General features: G+C 37.6%; 1 protein-coding gene across 2 annotated transcripts in view; it reads left to right on the top strand.

Annotated features, from left to right (window-relative positions):
• Nucleotides 1-16,898, top strand: part of LOC141903781 (WW domain-binding protein 11-like) — a 92,873-nt gene that overhangs the window by 29,491 nt on the left and 46,484 nt on the right. For both annotated transcript variants that reach the window (XM_074792087.1, XM_074792088.1), the window contains exons 6-8: nucleotides 830-898; nucleotides 12,688-12,781; nucleotides 14,412-14,569. In XM_074792087.1, the coding sequence (XP_074648188.1) occupies nucleotides 830-898; nucleotides 12,688-12,781; nucleotides 14,412-14,569 (321 nt within the window). The remainder of the gene's footprint in view (nucleotides 1-829; nucleotides 899-12,687; nucleotides 12,782-14,411; nucleotides 14,570-16,898) is intronic.

Here is a 16,898-nt window from a genome sequence, read left to right as displayed (position 1 = left end):
TAAATACAATATAAACTTATAGAACTTTGAAGTCACGGATTAAAAAAGATTTTTCAAGCAATGCCCTTATTCCAAACAACCTCTAGCTTTCAAGGTAAACCACACTTTGCCCATGGGCAATTTATTTAAAACTTTTAAACAGGTCCTTAAGTAAAATTACTGAAATATTTTATATCGTTACATTATTAACTGTGTTTGTAATGACAAATAATGTATTATAATCAGGACTTTATGTAATGTTTATTTTTAATTGAGAGATTTTATATTGCAATATTTTTGAAAACGTTTTCAATAAAGTTTGTATAAGTTGGACAACCGTTTTTCGTCTTATCCGTGAAGTTTTTGCTGTGGCTGTTATTCATCTGCTTTTAAGAGGTAGGCCTATTCACTGATATGCAGTTTGAAACTGGAGTGGTTGGATACAGCATCAAACATAAACCAATAATCACTGTCATTTTGGGTAGGGTTGAAAATGCTTTGACCAAACATTGGATTTCCATGATATTTGGCTTAAACAAACATCTACCACTGACACATCTGCCACATATGTATATACATGTATTTTTATCCCTCCAGTGCGCATAACGCTAAGAACCTGATTAGATTTCGAGTCCTTTAGGTCAAAGGTCAAGGTCACCGGAATCTGTTTAGTATTTTTCTTACCTGCGTTCATAAATAGGTCTACATACGCAGGGGGTGTTTTTTACACTCGGGGGTTTCTGATGAAAAGCATTTTTTGTCTCAATTCTAAAACCTGTTCCATCCTTCATAATAATTAGGCTTAAGGCCAAAAATTTAATACATGTATTTTCAACTTTTTTCTTAACAGATCAAATAAAATTTACGGAAAATGTTGAACTATCCATGATACCCATGCCTGATATGCCTCAGGAAACTCGTAAGTATTTGGCTATGAGCTTTTGTTCTGATTTATCTTCAACTATTAACCATTCTTGATATGTTGCATTATATGCTCTGCAGTTTCGCGTGATCCAAATAAACAGATGAAGTTACTATACATTAGTAATAGTTAACTTATTTCTAAAAACCACAAACTCAGCAAAGGAAGGGGGGTTTAGGGTCTTAGTTGAGAGTTAGATTATAGCACACTTTAAGGACAGACCATAAAAGCTTCTTTTTAAAACCAGTGCTACGATCTCTAAAATCTTTTTTACAACATTGTCACGAAACGTCGCTGTTGTCTAGACCCACTATACAGATCATTGATATATATACATGTAATTGAGCTGCGCCGGAAATCTTTATTTAGAATCTGCAGTCGCGCACTTCAATTCATTCAACAAAGCATATCCTACGTGCTCAATAAAAGTAGTAATTGTTTTTATTCAGGCACAGTGCACTTGTCTTGAGTGATAGATAGGAAGATTACAGATTGGGGCTCCTCTTGGGACTCAACTATTAATTGACAAGTGCATTTAAGTTTGAACATGTTTTAGTGATTTGGATATTGTTGGAGTCATCCTATTTATTTACTCAAGACATTAAAAACAAACGACCGACCGCGTGGCATCGTGTGTGGCAGCAGTCAGAGAGCCAGGGGGCAGTAGTCTATGGTGGCAGTAAACTTTATCCGATGATCGTAGTGGATTGTCATTTGAAGGAAATGCAACTTATTCTTGCTTAATGTCTTTATTATTTTAAAAAGAAAAATCGTGGTTCCTATCTATTTTCGTGTTCGCTTCTCTTCCACTTGGTCCACGTCTTCAATAAAACCATTCCGATTCCCAGTCCCCGTGTGTAACATTTTATGTAACGATGTAAGACAACATCGATCTCTTAGCTCTTTAAAGAGTAATCAGTTCAAAGTTCGATTAATTCTACTACAGAAATAAAAAACCAACAAGCCAGCTTTCGGTACAACCATGTCAGCAAGCCCATTTTTAGAATTTCTTTGTTATAAATAGTTTCTAATAAATTCAAAATAAAATAAGTTTATCCACAATTTGTTACACCTGAAATTAACATATCATGAGGTTCAAATATAAATAACTCCTTATTCATTTGTATATTTTTTAAATTTTACTTGATAATATCCATTCATTAAATTTATCTGGCCATCCAACCCATTTTGCTAAAGAATATTTTTAACAGTTTTTGTTTTTGAAACTTTTTCAATTTTATATGCTTGTTCTAGTTTTTCAGTATTTGAACTTAATTCGTCTTCATAAAAATACCCATCAACTTCTTCGCCATCTAAATCTTCTAATTTATAGACATATGGTTTTGTTGTTATTACTTTTTTTATTTTATATATTTCTCTAGTAAAATTACAATTGTATCATTTATCAAATATCTTTTTATATTTTGAAATTCTAACATTTTGACCAATTTTATATTTAGGTTCACCAAAATCATCTACAAGAAATGCTCCATATAAATTATCCAAACAATTTCGGCATTTTCAGGTTTTCTTGAATCAATAGGTTTCATTCCAATAGATGAATGATAAGAATTATTATAACCTTCTATTAATTTTGGTAAAATATTAATCCATCAGATATTATTTGCTGTAATATATTTCCACATTCTTGTTCTTAATGTTCTATTAAATCGTTCAACAACTGCTTTTTTATCCAATTTTGTTGAAAAATACTTAATATTATGATAATCTAAGAGTCCATGAACTAATGAATTATCAAATTCTTTTCCATCATCAAATTGTATTTTTGCTTTACCTTTGTCACCAGTATGAGGTTGGCATTGAGCCAATTCATGTAAAATCGCGGTACGTTTTTTTATGTGAGCATTTTTTTTTCATTGGTTCTCGGGTTAAACGACGAATAATCGATGCGATTGAAGACATGACGAAGCTCCGACGATGACATGGTCAACTTAGTTTAAATTCGACGAAAAACTGTTTTTGGCGGGAAAATTCTTAGCTCTTGCGTATAAAATTGCAATGACCTCGATTGGGAGGCGTCGTCTCTACGAGCGAATGTGATTGGCGGTTTGGCGAACCGTAGATGCAAACGGTCTGATGAAGCAGTTTTCATTGAAAATGAATAGAGTACCGGTGTGTCAAAAAGGCACAAACAATGGCTGTTGAACCGATTGTGTTGATTTTTGGTTTCATGGTTTGGCTTAATGAGTTCTCGAGCCCACACAAATTTCATAGTGATCGAGTTATTTTTTGGGGACTTATTCTTGAAAAACACGCAAAAACCCTGCTTTTTAGCACTAAGTAATGGCACGTTTTTATATATGACAATTTTCATGCTTGCAATTGAAATATATAAAAGTTCAATCCTTCCTGGAAGTGTCGCCGTTTTTAGTTCTACTGATCTCAATGTACTTTTCGACCTACTGGCCCTCACTTTATAAACCCCCTAAATTTCCTCGCTTCTATTTATTTGAGTTGACCTTGTAACCTGAGCTACAATGAATGTGATTGGCTGTTTGTGGGATATACGGGAAATTCCGGGAATTTCGGCGCCTCTGATGTAATTGGGAAAGCCCATTGGGAAAGCCTAATGTGAAACCCAAGACAAAATGGCGAACATTTTATTCGATTAGGTATCGTACGTTTGCTTATAATTTGTTCGTTGATACGAATATAAGCGAGTACGCTACTCAATTCAGTTGCAATTCTGAACTAGCAAGTATGACGATACCAATGACAGGGTTCGTAGTGGGTGTTCCAAGTCATTTAAGAAAAAAATCATAGCCAGTATTTTTTTTATTTCTAGAAAAAAAAGTCTGTATATGTTTGTATATTTTTGAGGATGGAGGTATTCTGACTTGTGAAATTACGGCCAATCTAATACTGCGTTGCTAGTATATTTGTATATAAGCGCGTCAGCAGTCAGCCGCGTGTGTGCGAATATGGGTTACAGTATGGCTGTGTGTGTTAGTAATCACCTGAGCGAGTCTATATATAGCACAGTGACTCTGCAATATACACAGAACTCTAACACATCCGCAGGCGCATATTTTCAGCCTCACATCTTCAATCCAAATTAATTTATATTTAGTATAATATTTTTGACAATATATGCACTAAATGATCTAATGGTGAGCCACAGGGTCATTGGACCTTTTTTTTGGATATACGGGGAATTCCGGCGCTACTAAAATAATTATGGGAAAGCCATTAATGGCAAAAGTTTCATTGGACTTGGTGCCGTATATGTGCGAATTTTAAATGCTCATTGCTGGTGAGAATATAATCATTTCACATATCGCCATAGGTATTGTTTCATTTTAATACTTGGTGAATGTGTTGATTGACATTGAAGTGAAGCGAACGTTCACTACACAAGGCCTCCACGTGCGCGGGAGTGCTAACATTAGACTATTGCGCACACAAACACACGCTCATACAGACTTCTACATGGTGATGCTGTAAACCTGCTTGGCGCATGTACGTTTGGTATGATAACAGGCTGAATAATCGTCGTAGCAGATGAGCGCTGTGTTTTCTGTTTGATAGAATTTGTAATAAATTGTAATTTCTTGTGACCTGAAAATACTAAGCAGCAAACTGGTATAGGCCGAGGTCTGAATATTGTAGTGGTAAATTCGAAGATTTAAAACGATCTAATACTACGCCCCGGTTTAGCTTCCTCGGCCATACATTGGAAAAGGTTTCGTTTCCAAGACTCTATTCAGCCAACCTCTGATATGTGACATCATATGAATTTTATTTGAATATTTTTTCATGTTATATTTCTTTGAAAATATAAAATAGTTTTCAATGCCGCGCCTACCTGTACCCTACGAAATTTTGGACGTAGACCATAAACAAATGTTTACCTGGTTTACCTTTAAATGGTCTTATTTGACTATAAAATAATTCTTTAAGAAAGATAAAATACAATATAAACTTCTAGAACTTTGAAGTCACGAATTAAAAAGATTTTTCAAGCAATGCCCTTACTCCAAACAACCTCTAGCTTTCAAGGTAAACCACACTTTGCCCATGGGCAATTTATTTCTGGTTTCACTGTACCTGAAAGAAATTTTCTTAAAACTTCTGATGTTTGTACAGCATCTTTTCTGGATAGTGGGAAACTCCATATATAACAACTGGAAATATCAATTATATATATATATTTAACTAGCTGAATACCCGTCCAATGGACGGCGCATAAATGCAGAATCCTGTTATTGTTTGCTTACAAAATCATTCATTAATTGGCCAGGAAAAAAAATCTAAATGCTTCACATGTTTAGAGTTCTTGGAACCAACCCCACACTTTCCCTACCCCGTCTGACCTGTCAGTGGTACAAACCCTATCATTCAAATAACTAACAGAAAATTCTGCCCCAGAAGTTTTTAGGCCCCTCCTCGTTAGATCTTTGTACTTTCTATATTGACCACACCACCCGTACGTTCATTTGAAAAGCCCCTCCATTCGACCAACGAATTGCATGAATATGCTTAAATTGAGGGACTATAAATTGAAAATTGCTGAGATATTAGGATTCTGTATTTTGTATTACTGTTTGATATCATTTTTTTTTATATCTCTCATATATACACACATTTTCTTAAGAGAGCTCCTGTCAGAATAGTACGTACATTTTGCTTTGACCCACTCCCCGTACAAAGTTTTATATTTGTTTACCCTTCCCCAAAATCCGTATGGACTACATGTATTTGAAAGCTCTCTTATAAAATTTACCATGAACGCACGCATCAGCAGCCCCAGAGCCATTCCGAGAGGCTGCGTTTGGGCCTTGGAACCATTCAGAAAGTGCGCAATGGGCCTGTCCCCCCTTCAAGAACTATTCTGAGACCCTGCGAATGGGCCGGCAACACAGTCAGAACATATCGCTAAGTCCAATCATATTAATTTTGATCCAAAGATTACGTGTAATGAATGTCTTAACCAAATGTTTTAAACAACTGAGGCACAAATCAGTGTTGAGAGAACTGTGTCATGTACTGACACTGTTCTGATGCTGCGTTGTGTATCTTGAGTCGGTCAGGTCAGTAAATTACTATAGTACTACTACAGAAGCATAGTATGGTACTTAACTGTTAGATGGCGAACACATCTTTTTTAAGTGAATTTTAGCCCAGGCTTAGAATGAATATTGTGACTCCCTCGGACCACCAATCTGTTTGAAACATGTAACTTGATGACGAGAAAAACTGGTATTATGCATCAGTAAAAGGACGTATAAATACATGCATTAATTTCCCTATAATGTGCCGCGGTAAATACAGTCCGTTCTGCTTTATAGTATAGATATCCAGCAATAATCATTATTCAATACTGATTATTGGTGATATTATTAATAATATTATCTTTTTAAAGATTTTTCATATCAATCCCTGCCATTGTTGATCTACATAACTTACCATAGTTTCCAAGTTTTATATTTTCTTACAATTTTTAGCGTCTATCGCAAGTAATTGTTTACTATGAAATAAATCTGCAACGAGATGCATAGTAAACAAGATGAAAGCTAGGTTAATTACATGAACTTCAATGATTTACGAGCACTAAATCAGACAAAGTGTAAACAAGTACATTACAGTGAAGTTTAAGCTAAGCATAATAGAAACTACTAAATTATATATCTTGGAACTAAAATGACTTTTTAACGCCTAAACTAAATATACTTAAGCTACACCTATCGTAATATACTGAATCCCATTAATTATTAATTATATATTTCAAGTAAAGGTCCACTTCGCCCTGGTCACCGGGCTAGCACAACCATTATACATCATACAACTTTACCCTGGTCGCCGGGCCAGTGCAACCATTAACTTTCTTCGCCCTGGTCGCCAGGCCAGCACTATGTAGTAACCTATACATACGGGAGGCTACAGGGGTTACTCCCGGTTGCCTAAACCGTGAACCCAAGACTAGTGGAAGGAAGGAGAGTCACTGTTCCTTACCTGAGTGCGGTAAACCGGACTCAAGCCACTTCCAACCGAACACGTACTAAGCTTCTACCAGTTGATACAGTTTGTATATTTGAGAACAACCTCGTATCCAAAATAGCACGTTCATGCTATTGGTCCGGATTGTTCAATCTTTAAGGTTTGTGAAACAGTCGCAGCTAACTTACCACCCAAGACTGCTGCGCATAATTCTAACCTGGGTATTGACGTGCTTTTCAGAGGGGCCACTCTAACTTTTGAAGTGACAAGTTTTGACGAAGTTTCACCATTTTTGTAACTTGTTACTTGATATACGGCTGCAGCATATGCGTCCTTTGATGAGTCAGCAAACTTATACTCGAGACTTTATCATGAGTTTTCAGCAAGCAGCGTGGGATCTTGATTTCTTTCAGTTTATTTATATCTGAAAACCATGCAACCCACTTCCTCTGTAATTTAGTTGGAAGCTGCTCATCCCAATCGAGCCCCTCCACCCAGGACTCCTGCATTAAAACTCGAGCTGTTACAGTGAATGGAGCTAAAAGTTTTAACGGATCAAAAAGACTTGCTGCCACTTTGAAGACGTTTCTTTTCGGGAATTTCTCTATCTCGGGTTGTATCACGATAAATGTGTTGTGGTCGTTTTTTGCATCCCAAGTCACGCTGAGTGTTTTGAATGTAGGCAGTTTTCCATGGTCAATGTTGATGTATGTTGCTCTGTGGTATGTCACTGAGGACTTTGACGTCATTGGATATCCATTTTCGAACGGTGAACCCCGCTGAACAGTTGTAATTTGTTTTCGGACTTTGATCGCTTGCTCTGAGCTATTCAAACTATCAAGTAGGTCATCGACGTACATTGAGTTGAGTAGTGCATCACAACCCCTGGGATAGTTTGCCGCGCATTTCTCCGCTTGTGTGCGTATTATTTTCTGCGCTAAATACGGCGACGCGGCATTGCCAAATACCAGACGACTGAACTCATATACATCAGGTAGGCGTGTTAAATCGAGATTGTGCCATAAGAAACGATGAAACTTCCTGTCAGCCTCGTTTATTTCAATCTGCAAGAACATTTCTGTGATGTCTGCTGCTAAAGTGATGGGATTTTTGCGAAATTTTAGCAAAACATTTAACAAATCATTCTGCAACTTAGGGCCAGAATTTATACAATCGTTCAGTGATTTTCCGTCTGACTTGGCGGCTGCATCCATCACAATCCTGACTTTAGGCGTTGTCTTATCGGGACGGATGACTGGAAAATGAGGCAGATACCACGCCTCATCAGTAACTGGTACCTTTGTGATGTACCCTTTTTATGCCCCCACAACGCGTTGTGGGGGCATACTATATTCACTTCGTCTGTCCGTCCGTCTGTCCGTAGCACCCAAACCCTTTGACAAATTTTCCTGAAATTTAACAACTGTGTTGTACTAGAGGAGGTTAGTAAGTGATTAGATTTTGGATCTTGTAGGTTCAAGGTCACAGGAAGTCATTTTGTAAATTTCATTTCCGGGCTCAAACTCATAAAAGGTTTAAGATAACTTAGTGAAATTTAATGGATGAGTTATCCTTGAGACTGGGGGTAATTGATTAGATTTTGGGTCCTGTAAGTCCAAGGTCAAGGTCACAGGAAGCCATTTTGTAAATTTAATCTCCGGGCTCTAATTCATAAAGGATTTGAGATAACTCAGTGAAATTCTATGGATGGGTTATCATAGTGACCGTGGGTAACTGATTAGATTTTGGAACCTGTAGGTCAAAGGTCAAGGTCACCATGAGCTGTTTTGTATTTTAAATTTCCGGGCTCTAACTCATGAACGATTTAAGATAACTTGCTGAAATTTTATGGATGGGTTACCCTAGAGACCTTCAGTGACTGTTTAGATATCAGGTCCTGTAGGTCTAAGGTCAAGGTCACCAGAAGTTATTTTGATATTTTCATTTCCGGTTTAAGATAACTTGGTGAAATTAAATTGATGGATTGTCCTAGAGCAAATAGATAACTGATAAGATGTTGGGTCCTGTAGGTCAAAGGTCAAGGTCACCAGAAGTTGTTTTGGAACTTTCATTTCCGGCTCTAATTCACTGATTGTTTACGATTACTATGTAAAATAATTAATGAATTAATCTTGTACTTTACTCTCAGGCGTTTCACCTGATGTGGGGGCATCAGTCGTCTTCAGCGACATTCTAGTTTCTGGTAGCTTTCAATGACTTTGTTGTATTCAGCTGATACCTGTGGTTGTTTTACCATTATTTTTGTTCGGTATTTTTTAAGCTGGAAAATGCAAGTTGGTAGTTGTTTTTCAGGACCGGCTCATTTTCCTTCCAGGGAATCTTAACCTGGTATCTGCCACAAGTACGTCGTTTCATTGCTTTTGCTGTTTCTAGATCTATATTTCTTTCTACTGACGAAAAACTTAAATCTTTTAAACCATCTTGGTCAAGTTCCCATGAACGCTTTATGAGATCGGTCAGCTCATCAGACTTTAAGAAATACGTTGCACTGTGAGCCAGTTGATAGACGCCGGTGGGTACAGGTCCTATACAGGTCCACCCCAGTGGAGTTAGTCGAGCAACAGGTTCACCTGCTTTACCAGGAATTTCAGCAATGCATTGATGCAATCTTAGCGCGCAGTCGTTCAATCCTATTAACTTGTCAATTTTATGACGTCATGCAGCTGAAGGGATATTTATGCCTTGTAGATGAGGCCACCTATCTTTTTCTTCATTCCAGTCGATTACTTCCATTCTACCGGTAACTTTCTGAACCGTGAACGCGCTAATTTTCCCTTGACATTTTCTTTTTTCGGCGTCAAGAATGCAGACGTCTACGCGCTTGCCGTGAACTGTGCTCGATTTCCCGCCAAGAACCGATACGCTCATACTTGTTTCAGTCCCAGTGAGGCCGAGTTTATTTGCGGTTTCCTGGCTGAGATAGCAATCTATGGAGCACTCGTCGAGTAAAGCATGGATGTGCTCTTCTTTGCCCTGATTTGTCAGAATTACAGGAAATGTCTGCATAGCTAAGAGTTCACGTGATCTGACGGTGTTGTGCGTGTGAGCTACATCTGGCACGAATTCTTGTGCTGTCGGGTTCAAGTCTGACCGTGAATCTTCCCGTGGTTGTATGTGCAGGAGTTTATGATGCGTCCTTTTGCAGTCACACCACATTTCGCCCTTTGACAGCTCCCGCCTCTATGCCCAGTGCCCAAGCATCTAAAACAAATATTGTTTTCCTCGCAGATAATCCATCTATCTTCGATTCGATGAATTTTCATGGGCTTGCATGCTTGCAAGCCCATATTGCTATCACAGGGATTGATAACTTGCTTGGGGAGTCGATAACTTTTGTTAGAAACTTTCTTGGGCTCTGATATTTACACACATTTAATGCATTAATAAAATCTAGGTTCCTTTCGTATATAGGCTATATCGGTTGTCTTTTTCATTGTTTTATGATTTTGTTTAATCGTCTTTGTTATTTGAACAGCGCATACCAACCTTGGTTGAGCGTGCGCTATCATTCATGAAATTGGTATTCATGCGCTGCATAGTGCTGCCGACAATTCAATTCATTCTTCATTGACACAAAATTTCACAATAAAACCCGCTTTTCTGTAAAATAAATTCTGAATTCAATTGAAGACTGGTTCCCTGTCTCTTCAAAGAGCCAGGGGGGCGGTAGTCTATGGTGGCAATAAACTTTATCCGATGATCGTAGTGGATTGTCATTTGAAGGAAATGCAACTTATTCTTGCTTAATGTCTTTATTATTTTAAAAAGAAAAATCGTGGCTCCTATCTATTTTCGTGTTCGCTTCTCTTCACCTGCTTTGGTTAGAGTGATTGGCACCAAAATAAGTGCTTCTGTCTGATGATGGCTGTTGACGGAACTTTTGACCTTCTTCCCGCGCTTCTTGACGAATTGCCAGTTCGATTTCAAGCCAGCATAATGACGATTCTAAGTTATCTGGCTGAATGTCCCGGTGTAACCACCTCTTATACTGGGCTACATAAGCGACGGGCATTTTAGATTTTACAACACAATAAAACATAGAATCCGACTGAAATTCTTCTTTCCTACCATGTTCTCGTAGGCTTACTACAGCTAGTTCCAATCTATCAGAAAATTCTTCTAGGGCCTCGAGATCACCAGCAGCGAGTGGTTTAGCGGTTCTGATGGTCTCAAGGTTATTAAGTACCGCCGTTCCCCTCCAAAGCGCTTTTCTAATTTTTTTAATGCGGTTTCATACCCAATTTCGGATGCTGGCAATCCATCTATGGCTTTCAGAGCGTTGCCCTCTAAATGCTTTTTTAAATGCAGCATTTTGTATGCTGCCGAACTCGATGTTCTTCCTGTACACTCATTGAATGTGTCGATGAAAACGCGGAAATCGCCTTTGATTCCGTTAAATATTGGTATTTTTATCCGCTTCATTTGTTCACACAAGTCCCGGACTAACGATGATTTTTTGGTTTTGATGATGGGATATCTTAAGAATTATTTATTTCTCTTTCAACTTCAGGGGCAACGTGTTACGAAATTCTACTGTTGACCTCGGCAACGGTTTTGTCGTATGAATGCTGAATCTCCTCAGCCTCATGGTCATAGGCATCTGAATTTCCGTTGTCGTTCTCTGAGAGGTTATCTAAGATTACAAATGTAGTTTCCTGGAGTAGTTGTAATTCCAGTACTTAGTAGTTGTAATTGTTATTTTACTTACATCTTTTTCTGCAATTAATGATGTCGTGACCTTTGTTATTTTCTTTTCCTGTTTTTGATCCGAGACGGAAAATTCCTTGTCCTTCATTTCCGGCTCGCCATCCTCGATTTGTTCCACGTCATTCATTTTGACGAACGATGTCGTTCTATTTCGAAACGATTTAGAACGATTTTCATGATTTTTACCATTGTCCGATTGTCACGATGTATACTATCTGGTTCGAGGGACCATATGTGGGGGCGATTGTCCACCACAACGATATCCTTAGGATTGAGAAAGATGAATAACGAAAAGGAAAGGATAATTTTAGGACATTTATAGTGATTTAAGCCTTTGCAGTGAGGTTTTATCATATCCAACGTAGCGGTAGGGTATCATATTTAAAGGATTACGCTAACGATATATAGTATGTAAAATATCACTCATTGAAAACTTGAAGCGACAGATTTTCATTGCAAATGAACTAAAACATGGTGGATTTAGGTTCCAATTTCCGGTTCTGATTAGCACGATCAAACGAGTAAATCAAGAACTTGAATTTGTGGATGGATATGCATACTACCAGAATTGCAGCACGCACTCGCGCAAAATTATACAAGTATTGACGTATAGAGGCTTTACTACACTAGACATGGAGCTGTGAAGTCTATTGATGCACTGATAATAGAGTTGAGCGTGTAAACCATTGTATGATTAGTAGATAAGCTCCCAATCATTTTTTAAGCGTGATGGAATTTTTTTAAGCGTGGCGAATCTTATTTATGTGGCGGTAAAGTGCTGTAGCATAGTGGGCCGCCAAGCTAAAACCCCTGAGCAAGAACACATTCATAGTACCTAAATTCAGCAACGTAAAATCTTTTACTCTGTTGAATGGATCAGTCCTGAATTTGTGTACACTTGTTTAGCTATCTGCCATCAGTGTTGTGTCCAAGTACCATCATAATCTGCTGAAAATTAATGATTTTCAAAACAATGGACATTTCGCTTCATTCTTTAATCTAGTCTTTCTCCTAGTTCTACAGAAAATGATTTCTAGCTTCAGATCTTCATTCCAATTCTGAATAGACCATTTAAGATAACTTTAACTGGTTTCTTTTAGCCACTGCTCAGATCCCACTACCAGATAAACCCCAACCAACTCCTATGCTGCCGAATGTGCTGCCAAAGGGAATTTTGAAAAAGTCTGCATTTGAGTGAGTATGATATATGAAAATAATCATTGACTGGATTTGAAAGTTTTTGTGCAATCAGGACTTGAGTGTTAATGGGCAATTGTGTTCACTTTTTGTCCATCGTCCGCCCAAACAGTTATTTTTTTGCATTTTTGATAATTTTGATACACATCAGACTTACCTGAGTGAATTGACTCCCTTCTTACACGTTTTACTGAGATAAATATGGCCCCTGTGGAACAAAGCCTCATTCATGTGACCAGAAAACGAACAATGAACAATTTTGCTGTAAAGCCTTACCTTGAACCCTCGGTTCTGCAAGTGCACCTTAAGTATTTTCAATCTTGTTACCTTAATATATCTTTTTGTAGAGCATTCAATACTAAATAGTTCTATTTCATCCTGAAGGTTTAAGCTGTGTGGGCCTCTATTTGAATTGTAACGACTTGGGTCAAATTTATCACAGCATATGGGTGTATGATATGAAAATATTGCTACTGCGTATTTAGATGCCACATACTATCAGGAACCCCTACCTTGACTCCAAGGACCTTGTTTATTCTCATTCTGTAAGACTGCAAATTCAAATCTATTCATCCATATATAGTTGTACTTAATCTCTGTAGAACCTAAATAACCCCTTTGTAATATCATTCTATGTTCCTTGTTACTTAGATTTTGGGTGTGAACCCGCCGATCACTCTTAACAAGATACTATTTTTGCGGGTAACAACTTGAGTTATGGGGTAGCCTTAATTCTTTTAGATTTTCAAACTTTTCACTGGCAGTGGGGACAGAAAAGAGAGAATCTCCCCATGAAAAATACTGTTCTGAAACATTTGGTTACTGTTTTCAAACGATGCAAGATTATTTTCACTAACAATGGTGATGTCACCTGGTTTAAAGGCAGAACCACAATTAAGATTCAACTTATGGCCACCAGGGAAGAACTGCCTTGAGCTGCAACTGTTGGCCAATTCTTTAAACTTTGTACACATGTCTAATATTATTCAAACAATTAAATTTTTGAAATACGTTATTTCCAACACATTCACCACCAACCCAATAACTTCATGTGACAGAATTCCAGGCCGGGGCATTAGAGGCTGAGGCTCTTGTGTCATTCTATTTGAGCTTGTTCCTGGTCTACAGTCTACAATTTCAGACCAATTCTTATTACTTGATTTGTTGTTTTGTGATGGAAGGAGGATGACCCCTATTGTTTGTGACATATACAGCCTTATTGTTTTTGACATATACAGGTCATCTGAGATGGCTGCCACAGTCGTTTGTGTGTAAAATAGCCACATTAAAGTCTGTTCCCACTATGGTCTACAGTTTCAGGACAATTTTCTTATAAAAAATAACATTTAATGGAAATGCTGCTCCACCTTGGGTCCTTTGTGTTTTGATACATGGTACCTATTAGGCCCTATGTGAAAGCTAAGTGCCTACCTCCATCACTTTACTCCACAGAAATATATTCTTGCACATTAGTAGATGCACATAATTCCTTAAAAAAAGAATATATATTACATGGCATAAATGTGCTAGAAAACTCCGTGAACTCTGTGTATTATCATGTAGGTATCCGCTTATTGATTGCTATGATTTTTAGGCACATGATTTGTAATATCTTTATATTCTCAAGTTTGGTACCATCAACAACGCAACGACATTGGGGAAAACCTGTTGGACCTCCTCCTGGAAGTCCGCCTGACCTCACTGATAGTGAAAACGAAATAGAAGATGCTTCTGAAGTGACTTACCCAGCTACGTTACTTCAATCATACTACAATTTACCACCAGGTTTGTTTTCATCTTTAGCCCACGTGGGACTCTAGTTCCAGCGATGCTATTGCGTTAACTTGTACTTTTTGCATTTACTATGGTTTTTTACTATTTTGGGAAGTACCAAAGATGTTTCAAATGATCGACTTGATAATCGATTCACCCTGGACACATCTGCAGACCAAAAACTGTCCCTAATCAGAATCAAGTTGGCCAACTGGCGGCAATATTTGTTGTTCACAAAAATCTGTACCTTATACACATTTTTAGGATCGACTTTGTTGTCCTTATAGAATGGCTCTGCAAGTAAATTTAAGTTAGCTCCTGGTGGATCGAATTATAACCAACTGGATATACACACTACAAATTTTTTCATAGGAGCATCGTAGAGGTTGGAATTGATGGTGTTACAGATTTATCACATTATTATTCCATTTTTATGGTCATTTATTTTATTTTGATCTTTCAATCTGTCCACTGTATTTATTTCCAGTAAGTTGATGGTTGCATGAACTCCACAAATATTTGTATTGTAATATAGTTCACCTAGGTCCAAATTATTGTGCAAAATCAGTGTCTGGCACTATTTTTCTACAGTAAACTTTATTGTCAACCTACCTTACTATATAGGCCTAAACCCATGTAATTTTATGAATGTTGTTCAGTTAAAAAATAGACTTCAGCTTGACATCACACTCTTCGCTCTTACTACTTTGCCGTAAGTTGGTTTTGCCGACATTTTCTAGTCCCTCGAGCCGGATGGAGGAAGAGTTAGCTGGTAAGTTGAAGAAACTGCTGCAAACCCGTGTGGCTAAGAAGGGTATTTTCGCATGCCAATGCCTGAAGACTGAAGACTTAATAGCCTTAGGGTCGTCACACCTTCGGTGCTTGTGGCTGCTGGCTTGACCAGCACCAGTTAGCCTAATACTTTTATTTCCAATATATCTGCATTTTTTAAGGGCCTCTGTTTTTATCCCTGCATAATAAGCTTAAGAAATATTGAGCCGGTTGGAATCAAGATGGCCGTCCTATGACCTTTTTTTTGTGCCCAAAAATGGCAATTTTGGTCTGAATTCTGAGTCCTGTAGCTTCCTACTGGTTTGCCATTTTTCAATGCAATTTGTGATGGGTATTATTTGGAAAGACAAGTATTTTTGATCAGCCAAATTTTACGCAATAGGCGGCCATTGTGTCATCAGTACTCATTTGTAGGTGGAAAAATGTTTTTCCACATTATATTGATACATATATTGAAGGATATTTTGTAACCACAATCAGTGGAAAGTTTTAGCTCATAACGTGTTCTATGATTGTGGTGAGTTTCAAGGTCATTGGTTTTTGTATATGGCCACCAGGGGGGAGGGGGTGAATAGTAGAATAACTTAGTATAACCTTATCATGTTGGTACCTAGGCATATTTTTTTACCATGATCCATCGCAAAGTTGTTGCTCATGTCATGTGCTATGATTGGGCGAGTTCAAGGTCATTGGTTTTTGCATATGATCACCAGGGGGGCGTTGAATATTGAAATTTTTAGATTGTTGAGCACTTCCCTAGTGGGCATGGTGTCCCTGGACCCCGGCCTGGTTGATATATAAAGGTCATCCAAGATGGCTGCTACAGTCATTTTGTTGTGTTAATTAGCCATTTTGGAGCATATTCCCACTACACAGTGTTCTCCATAAGGAGTTTTTGAGACCTTGCGCCAAAATAAAGAAAAAAATCCGAATCGGTTAAGACACTACTGCACTCTACACACTTAATAAATGAACCAGCAGTCACAATTACTCTCAAATTGATTCCCTGTGTAGCCAGTAGAAAAACTTTTATTATGATTGCTTACCACAAAAAGGCACGAAAACATATTGCAAACATTAGGTTACCAAATCTAAAAAAATGTAAGTGCAGAGCTTTACTGAGGAATTTGATTTATAAATGGTTGTAAGAACATGAAACTATTTAAAGCATGTAGGACTACCACTCTCTGGCAGAAAAGTTCATTAAACTGCCAAAGATCGCTGTCTTGTCGAAAGCTATAAAAATTACCAATCTTAAGCTAAAGCTTAAGCTTAAGTTAGTTATTAGCTGGGAACGGTCTGAGCACCTACAAGCAAAGCTGCCAACTGTTCTGATTTTTCCGTAACTGTTCCGTAAAATCGTATGAAAATACGGCATTCTGTTTTTTAGAAAATTGTTACGATTTTTAAAAAAATTGATAAGTTACCGAAAAACTCAATCATTTTTTATGGCTAATTGCATAGTCGATCTTAAATCTCCCAGAATCATACTGGTCAACTCTCTTATACTCTCAATATGACACTACTAGTGCGCCATTTGTACTATGTT

Source organism: Tubulanus polymorphus, chromosome 4 (genome assembly GCF_964204645.1).
Source record: "Tubulanus polymorphus chromosome 4, tnTubPoly1.2, whole genome shotgun sequence".
NCBI lineage: Eukaryota > Metazoa > Nemertea > Palaeonemertea > Tubulaniformes > Tubulanidae > Tubulanus > Tubulanus polymorphus.
The sequence above is the reverse complement of the archived record's forward strand: the minus strand, read 5'-3'. Positions and strand labels throughout refer to the sequence as shown.